The sequence below is a fragment of the Phragmites australis genome, chromosome 4, assembly GCF_958298935.1.
Source record: "Phragmites australis chromosome 4, lpPhrAust1.1, whole genome shotgun sequence".
Classification (NCBI taxonomy): Eukaryota; Viridiplantae; Streptophyta; class Magnoliopsida; order Poales; family Poaceae; genus Phragmites; species Phragmites australis.
This window is the reverse complement of record NC_084924.1, coordinates 33,174,134-33,183,940: the sequence shown is the minus strand read 5'-3', so window position 1 is coordinate 33,183,940 and position 9,807 is coordinate 33,174,134. Positions and strand designations below refer to the sequence as shown.

The 9,807-nt window shown below is 44.7% G+C and overlaps 1 protein-coding gene across 1 annotated transcript; it reads right to left on the bottom strand.

Annotated features, from left to right (window-relative positions):
- Positions 1–5,087: 5,087 nt before the first annotated feature.
- On the bottom strand, positions 5,088–7,678 carry LOC133916174 (probable arabinosyltransferase ARAD1). The gene is made up of 2 exons (XM_062359729.1): positions 6,623–7,678; positions 5,088–5,921 (listed from the first exon to the last, which is right to left on the bottom strand). The coding sequence occupies exons 1-2, from the start codon at positions 7,439–7,441 to the stop codon at positions 5,361–5,363; spliced, it is 1,380 nt and encodes a 459-aa protein (XP_062215713.1). The 5' UTR covers positions 7,442–7,678; the 3' UTR covers positions 5,088–5,360.
- Between the last annotated feature and the right edge of the window lie 2,129 nt (positions 7,679–9,807).

Here is a 9,807-nt window from a genome sequence, read left to right as displayed (position 1 = left end):
TCTGGCGTTTGTCGACAGAGAAGGCGACCGCGCCTCCTTAGCCGGTGATGACTCGGGGGCTCCACCACCGAAAACCTCGATGACGGCTTGGTCGATGATTCGGTCAAGATCACCACCATCCTCATTCCTCTCCAATGCGGAGTGTTGCGTCGTTTGGCCTGAAGCATATGTCTTGATGTAATGGCAAACGCGCTGAATGAGGGGACGACAATGATCTACGATGGGCGCTTCTTCCCTCTCCTTCTTAGGCCCGCCACTCGAGTCCTCGTCATTAGAGGAAGTGATGATGATGACCTCAGGAAGTACCATAGCGAGAGGCCTATGAGGGAGGGCTTCTGGAATTGGCTCAAGAGACAGAGATGGAGTGGAGGCCATGGCTTCAAGCTCTACGTGTCCTAGGAGGATATGGGCAAAGGAAATAAAGGAGACGACGGACAAACGGCTTCGAGTCCCCTCTATTTATAGCAGGGAAAATGGGTCATACTGTGTAAACTTAGCCGTCAAGATCCGAAATGATGGAGTCACCTTGAGCGCATAGCGCATTTGGCGGAAGTCGAGACATTATGGCTTGTCTCATCTCTGCAAAGAGGGATGGGCGGCCATTACATCATGTCAAATCAATGTTGCAGTGACAACGAGCACAAATGGGAGTGGGGTCTTTTAATTCTCACCTACCCAGCGGTTCGAATTTACTTGATAACGAGCTCGGGGGCTTGCATTCTCGAGTATTCAGTCGAGAACGAGCTTTACTCTTCGTTCGGCTCCATTATCGAGTACATAGTCGAGAACGAGCTTTACTCTTTGTCCGACTCCATTATCGAGTACATAGTCGAGAGCTATAACACTGCTCTCCGATCAATGGTACAAGTATGTACTTTTCTACTCTCCAATCAAGTAATTTCTTCCTCAACCATAGAGTCCGGCTCTACTTCGCAATACAATATTTCTTTTATACATTTTTTTAAAAAAATATCTGGATCTGCGTCAATCACATTGAATAGAACCAACGGAGGTATGTGTTGGGTTGATGACGGATAACTATACCTCAAGAGACATAACGACACATAGATTGTCAGACATCTCACGCCTAACGGCCAAAACAGTTGTGAAGTCCTAGTTTGCCTCACGTGTGCTCTTTATCGAGTTCATATTTGTATGCTGATCAAATGTGCAAATTGATAAAAGTTCGCAGAAAATTCGATATACTTTTTTCTTTTTCTAGTTCTGTATTAGTCTTTTCCTCATTATTACGGTCTTCTCGAGTATTCGAGAGCCACACATCTAATGGCTTATCTATTTAAGATTTCAGGTGTTAACAGATGCATAATCGTATGGTCTTGAGAATGATGACAACATGTACCTATCAGTTATTGCATCTACTTATGCTAATCCTATTTCATCGATAAGGGAATAGCAGACAAAAGCATAATAGACTGGCAAAATGTACTATTGTTGCGGGCATTCTCAGATCATAAAATATGTTTTACAAGTGTCAGAGCAGAATAGATCATCAGTCCGAGGGACTCCCCTCACTATCATCACTAGGCAAACTAAGCCTTAACGACTCGACAAAGGCTACAACCACCGGCTGGATGCTTTCAACAAGTTATGCGGCCTCCTCCTTCAGCTCTTGAAGAGCAAGGACAGCAGCATCCCGTTCAATCATCATGGCCTTCATTTCAGCTTGCACGATGTTCACTTGATTCCTGATTTTCTCCCGATACTTGACGTCATCATCAATTTTCTTCATTACATCACAAAGAAGTTTTTCCTTGTTGTTATAGGAGGACTCAAGGCCTGAAGAAGGTAAACCAGAAAGTAATTTTTGTTAGTCACCCAATAATCGAATCACGCACTTGTGATCAAGGACAGACTTACGTTCGATTTTCTCCCTCTTGGCTTTGAGCTTCTTGTGGTGGTTAGCCTCAGTGGCAGCTACCTTAGCGCCTATAACCTAGAGAAGAACCTTTATCACTACCCATGGGTCATTAGTTGGGATCGATATTGAAGTTTCGTTTCTCTTGAGCTACGGGTCTTCTTCAGGCGTGCTCGAGGCAGGATCTCTAGTCTGAGGAATTGGAGCTGAGGCTGAGTCAACCAGGGAAGTCAATCCCGGATGACTAGTCGAGACGCTGGCAGCCTGGGTTTGTGTCTCAGTCAATAGTCTGCAATCAACAGAATAAGGGAAGAGGAAATCAAAAGACTATCAGTCGAGATCAGGATACGGGACAAACCTCTTTGAAATTGGGAAGGGCAAAATGATGCTTGACTTTAGCCTTTTGGTGGTCACCTTCTTCGTTCTTGGACCAGCAGGTGGAGCCGGTGGAGGAGTTACACATGGACCAGGCAAAGCCAAGGCATCAATAGCCTGCAAAGAACCAAATGATAAGAATTTATTATCGAGTAAAAGTATGACCAACTAAAGAGCGATAGTTCGACTGAAATTACCTCTTGGTCGAGTCATCAGGCATAACAGTCCCTCGAGTTGGTGATTGTGAGGATGCGCCAGACGTCCCTAAAAAGCCACACACACAAATTCATCATTATTAGAATGACCGAGAGAAAATCGATAACTCGAGAAGAGTTACCTTTTCGGTTGAGTCATCGAGTGTGGCGGTTGCTCGAGGAGGTGATTGGGCGGATACACTCACCGTCCCTAAAAAAGGCCACTCATCCAAACCGAACGTATTCAAGTATCCACTTGATAATTTGAAAGGAAATAAGAAGATAATAAGAATTTCGATTTCAATACCCGTTGGCTCCTTCACTTGCGCCTGAGAGGGCTCGGATCAGGTAGCAGGTGAGAAGATGAGGACGACCTCTTCGATCGAAGAGACCCCTTAGCCTCCTCATTGGCTGATTCTTTCCCCTTGTTGACAGCATCAGCAAAACAAGTGCTGTCGAAATCAAAGACCTCGCTCGAAAGGATATGCTCTTGGCGAAAGGCTGGAGCCTACAATCATACAGACAAGTAAGATCAAATAGACAATAAACGGTCCTACTTTTCCATTAAGAAAATCCTTACATCTGGTCGAGGATTTGCTAAGGAATAAGGCAGAATGCCACATTCCGGTGCCTCAGAAGAGAAGAGCTTTTTCAACCTGCCGGTGACATCCTGTGCAGGCAGGGCTAATAAAAAGAAGAAAGATTATTCGATAAAGCAAAAATAAAAGGGCGAAGTGCTAACTAAGCCTTACATCTGGCCGCGTCCCTAGAGGCATCCTCAGCCCCATTGTATTCCCAAGCCAGGCATGTTCGCGCCTTCAAGGGGCTCAATCTTTTTCTAATAAAATCTCTGGCCACATGCCACCATGTTTAGCCAAATTGCCTCAGCATGCTAATTTTGTTGGCATAGTAGATGGTGTGGTCAGACTCTTGGTGTTCTTGTGTCCAACATAGATTTTGAACGGGGAAAATACCTCTATACACTAAAGGAAAATCAATTAGGTTGGGATTGGAGACATAAAACCAAAGTTTTTTTCAATCCTTCGACCAGGAGGAGGTTAGGAACCAATATATAGGAATTTTTCATTCCATTCCTTAATTAGAAACCACAACCCCGACATATTTATTCTCTGTAATCTTCTTCAGTTTATAAAAGTACTTGGCTCGATGCTAAGGAAAGCCTTACATAGATGAACAAAAACACTCAACATGGTGATGGAGTTAGGGTTCAGGTAGTGAAGTTCAATTTGTTATCGATTGAGCATATTGAGAAGAAATTTGGAAAGAGGAATGTTGAATCCGCAATGGAAGAAATATTCAAAAACTACAAACTCATGCTCGATCTTGTAGAAAAGGAATCTCTCACCAGATGCTATCCTCCATTCAACCAGGTTGCATGGCGGCATCACTCCTTCCGCTTCGAGTTCCGCCAACCGAGACCCTTGCATTGTCGAGGGTGTTCAAGCCTCGATCATAAACCGTACTTCATCGTATTGATCGGGCGAGGCGCCGACGGCTGCTACGTCTGACCGCTTCTCCGGCGAAGAGGAAGTCGGGATCTTAGAAGAAGAAGTGGGATCCATAGATCTAAACTTCTTTTGACAGTGGTGCGTACTAGGGCGGAGAAAGCCAAGAGGCTTGTGTAGGAAGGCTAGTGGCAATGACGAGGAATGGCCGCTACAAGTTCGGGTCATACGGGTAAAAGACCAAAAAGTTACCATCTCTTCGACCATTCCCACCTTTACAACGCTTTGACCGATGCGAAAAGAGGAACGATGACGACGTGCGAATCTCTGCACGCCCTTCTACCCGCATTAAATGTGCATATACCCGCTGTTTCAAATTTTGAAAGGTTTTTTTTTAACTCTACTTGGAATCAGGTGTCAATTAATTGAGTTCTTTAATCTTTTCTTCAAGTCTCAAAGTGCGGTTAACCGCAGGGCGCTCGACCCGACTGAGCTTGCACTCGATACTGGAGGAAGGATATGTCCTTACGTAATTCTTTCGACTATGTGCCTAATCTACTTTACCCGACCAAGCTTAAACTTGGTGGTACTCAACTGTGCGCTTATGAAAACCTCTCCTCCTGGGTAGAGTTAGGGGTTTACTGTCGAATATCTAACTATAAGGTATATGCGCATAAGAAGTATATCATACATAGCCATAATATGTACAACACATATTAGACAGTTCCAGATATTATGAAACCGAATTAGTGGTACCTGATACACTAGAATCAAGAAAATACATACTAGAAAGGTTTAGATTGATTACCCAACTTGAAACAATTAGTATTAAAAAAAGATTTATCAACTTGAACGTCAAAAAAGATAACTCCCTATCAACTACGGTTAGATATGAATCGATACCTCACCTCTATATAAGGCTAAAAGGCTAAGAGGAGAAAAGAAAGAAATTGAGACAAGTATCAAAACTCTAACAGAGAAGCTACTCGGCAACTTTAACCTTAGATTAGATTAGAACCGATCTACTCTTTATAATAGTTTTAACCATATTACTTGTACTCGAGATCATCAATATACAGCAGTAACACTTCCACATAACGTAGGGTATACTCCAATTGAAGACCCAAACATGTATAAATCGTGTCTCGTCTCGTGATTAATCCCTATATTCGAAGGTACCTCAGTCAATTTACGGATATATTATCGAGAACTAATCTTTAATAAAGACATTTTAGTGGAACATACGTAAAAGAATAAATAGAAGAAAAATTATGCCCTGTGATATGTAATTCTGTGGTGCTAACATGTATTAGGTGTACTTTACTCTCCATTAATCTCCGCAGCCGTACCATTTTGCCCCCAGTCTGCGGTTCAGGTTCAGTCTTCATTATCAACTCTTGTTTCGACAGGATTGAACGCCGCTGAAGGCCTGAGTTCGATACTCTGAAGTCATGGGGCCTGATTCTGTACCCAAGAAGATTGTGGTGGAGTCTCATTTGTTTTGTTAGATTCAAACCGAGAAAATCTTCGTAATCTGTTGATCTTCAGCCGGATTGAGGGTACCTTTCGAGCTATGGCCTTCCAGATCATCTGGACAGCATCACCAGCCTGAGATGGGTACTGATATTCAAAGTGTCTTTCTACTTCCTTAAGCCTGTTCCACATGCGTGTCCACTCTTCTTGGCTTATCCCTTTGATCAAATTCATCAGAAAGCCCTTCTTGATTGCATCTTCACCACGCACTATGATGCAGAACTTAGAGTAATCGAGGACATCCTCAAACGGGAGCTCAATCTCATTGCTGATGATGACGGGAACACAGTGGCTGACTATGGAATCGAAGAGGCGGTTGGAGGATGGCGTGTCGCCTGCAATGTTGAGGCAGAACTTGGAAGCTCGCATCCCCTGTGTTGCTTGCTCAATCCCATTACCAGCCACACTTCCAAATGAGAAATGCACGTCTCTCTCGTCTTTCAGAAGGTAATACAGTTCCTGCCGGATGAAACCACCCTACAACATTGTGCAGCGAATATGTCAATAGACTGTCACCCTACAACATTATGCAGTGAATATGTCGATAGACTATCAAATATTTCTGTGAATCATCACCATTTTCCATAGTTCATCTATCCTCAAAACCTCAGGTCTTAGACCAGTTAATATACCATACATCCTGATTGCTACTCAATATTTTGCGTTGTAACTTGAAATTTGTGCAGATAAATAAATCATAATTTTGATCATTACCTTTCAAATTGTATAACTACTGAATGATGAAGTACAAGTACTAAACTTCTTGATGGATAGCTAGATAATGTAAAGGGGAATGCAGATCATAGTCATATGGAACAAGTGATTGCCTATCAAACTGAGCTGGATTAATTACCGATGAACAAGTCAAGAATACTCCAATTTGTAAAGCAGCTGACATTGATTTCTCACAGTGGCAAGAATAATGCACTTCAGGTAAGTGCCGCACGGAGGGGGATGACCGTGTTAGCTATTCATAGGTGCTACGGACTGAAAAGGAGTGTACATGCCACATGGCAAACATTCTTAATTCTTTTTTAGGGAAAAACACATGGGCAACAGCATTGACTAAACAAAAACAAAAGAAGCATCTTTCATGCAGATGGCAATTACGATTACAAGTGCCTAATGCAATTACGATTCAATTTGGATGCGTAAGTACTAAGTAACAAGGTACTCACATCTTTCCTGTAGATGGCGCCTTGGAAGTAGAGCAACGTTGGCCGGTTGTCGTAGCCGGCGGTGTCATTGGCAAAGTTGCCGACGACGTGCCGGTATGGCGCGATGACGTCTTTGCCGAGGTTTGCGACGCTGAGCGGGTACCTCCCGAAGTCGCAGAGCACGAAGACGCAGGGCCAGAGCTTATAGCGCGCGTCGAACATCCCGTTGGGGTGGTGCGCGAGCACGACGTGGTCCCTCCCGCCGGACCTCCGCCACTCGGGCCGCGCGGCGAGGAACCGGAGGAGCCTCCGCTGCAGCGCGCGGTCCTCGCTGTCCCGCGCGGGCGGGACGACCCTGGAGTGGCGATTGAAGCTGAGCGAGGCGAAGAAGGGCACAAAGACGACGTCGGCCGCCGCGGCGTCGCGCACACGCACAGCGGCGCAGGGCGTGGGCGCGCCCTGCTCGGAGGCCAGGAGGTCGAGCGTGAGCCAGTACTCGATGCTGTGCTGCAGGTTGAGGCCGCCGGGGTACTCCGGCACGCCGTCCCTGACGTCCGGCCACACGCCGCCGGCTCCCCCTCCCGCGGGCTTCCAGTCGAGCAGGCCGAAGTGGAACTCGGGGGGCAGGTCGTACATGAACACCCGTAGCAGCGCCTCCGCCGGGTCGCATTTCTTCCCGGAGCGCCGGCCGCCGCCGAGGCGGGGCCCCTGGTGCAGGTGGCGTGCCGGCGGCGCGGCGGCGGAGTCGAGGAGGAGGTACCAGGAGGCGAAGAAGAGCACGGCGGCGAGGGCGAAGAGCCACAGGAGCGGGCTCCTGAAGGCGGCGGCCGATGCGGCCATGGCGCTAGCAGTGGCAGTACGAGTGGAGGCCGGCGCAAGGCGCGGCCATGGCAGGGAGGGATCTGGGGATCTGAAGGGGAAATGCTGGGGTGGGTGGGTCACCCGCGGCGGCCGGCTTCAGTACCGACCTAGGGGGTCGGATCTGGGAGTTGAAGCCATGAAGGTTGAAACGGTTGCCATTCGCAGTGGGATGGCACGGACGGAGGTTTCCAAAACTACTCAAACTGCTCACTGCACGCATTCCCACGGCGCGCGGGCCAGTGCGCTCGTCGCTTGGCAGCATCTTTTACTTTTCATTCGCGAGTCACATTTTTTTATAAAAAGGATTTTTTTAACGTTTTAACGATTTTCTTTTATAAAAAGGTTTTTAAGTATTATCTCTATATCAGAATTCTCTCTCTTTTTCTTGATAAATTCCTTAAAAAAATCAATTAGAGATAAGAAAAAATAAAAAATTAAGAACGAGGAGAGGAATCATAAAGAGAACAAAATGAAAAAAAAAATCGGTTCTTTTGGACGAAATTCCAAAAATAAACAACATATGTCATCGTGCTAAAATAGACAATATAGGGATGTATTTGCAAATGTAGCTCCTGTATTTGGCACTTTAAACACCAAAAATCCAATTTTAGAACTTGAGACACCGAAAAACGATGGAGCTGCCTGTATTCGGCACCTCAGACTCAAGTGTTGAATAAAACAAAGTTGTGCATAGCACCGTATTTGGTACCTCAGCTACCGAATACAGGGTGAATAATGCCGTATATACGTTGGCCGCCACGTGCTGCTTTCGTCGCTCACGTCGCGTTTTGTTGTGTCATTTCATGTCATCTCTCTATGTAGAGTGTAATATCTATTGGTGATAATGGGGCTAAATAAATTACAGTAGCACAACTTTGTTTTATTAGGGCATAAGCGAATAAATAAAGAAAGAAATTTGATGAGTGAGTGTGTGCCATTTCGTGTCATCTCTCTGCATAAAATGCAATATCTATTAATGATAGCGGGGTTAAATAGAGGGTAGTAGTATAACTTTGTTTTATCAAGGCACAAGCGAATAAATAAAGAAAGGAACTAGATGAGTCAGTGTGTAAATTTGTTTCAATGTAATTTTATCGACATTTTATTATTCCTTTATTGTATATGTGTGGGAAACTTTTTAGTGAGGTAACGTTGGGAGGATATAAATTCTAATTTGTCAAATAATAATAGTTGTGAAGTATGATTATCATATAACCCGACATAGAGGTTAAATACATTGATACATTACATGGGATATAGGGTTTTTTTGTCGCTGTGCGAATATACTCTAACCATAAAGAGATGATGACAACAAATATTAGTATGTACGGTACGCCTAAAGACTAATTTAACATTGTGCTGCTGCTAAACCTAACATGTCTTAGGGAATAAAAATAGACCAGGTTACAATAGATACTCTTTACTGAGTGCACCTAGGATATTTGCCTCATTCGTTGTCTTTCTCATACGCTTCTCCTCCAGACGCTTGAGCCGTAGTTCCTCCTATTGTTGCTTGTACTCCCGGTGTTCGTACGCTTTCCTCCTTCACTGTATGCTCATGTCAACTTGAAAGTGCCTAGAGGGGGGGGGGTGAATAGGCTTTTCTGAAAATTAAAACTAAAAACAGCGGATTAAACTGCCGGATATTCCGTTGAAGTCCGGATACTCCGGTATGGTCCGGAGTATCCGGTCTAGTCCGGAGTCTCCGGCCTGACAGGAATTTTCAGAATAAATTTGAACTGAAGACCACAGCTAGATTCTAAGAGTTGCACTAGGTCAAGTAGATATTACAAAGCTAGAATAACACTTAAAACTAGCAAGATTGACACTATAGCAATTTAAATGACAAATTACCAAATACACATGATAAAGTAAGTTTCGCAAATAAGAACACGAGAATATATCCCGGAGTTCGGCCACCTCACAAAGAAGTGCCTACGTCTCCGTTGAGGAGCTCACAAAGAGCCGGGTCTTCTCCAACCCTATCCTCTTCTAGCGACCACAAAGATCAAGCTAGAAATTCTTACTCAATATGAAGATGCTTAAAAACTTCCCGAGGCACACCACAAGTTTTGGGTGCTCTTCGAGCGACTCCTTTCCTTCTAGAAGCCCAAAGCTTCAAGGGAGATGATCGCAGTAGATGCTCGATGAAGAAATCAATGCTCAAGTGGCTTGAACCCTCTCCAAAACACACTCTCAAATTTGTGCAAATTTAGCTCTAGAGATGATTGGAGGGGCTTTGAATGCTCTTAAAGTGTTCAAGAGGTCTCAAGAAAACCAGCCACAGCAAGCTCTAAATGCTATGGAGAGAGGGGGCATTTATAGCCCTCTCTCACATACTAGCC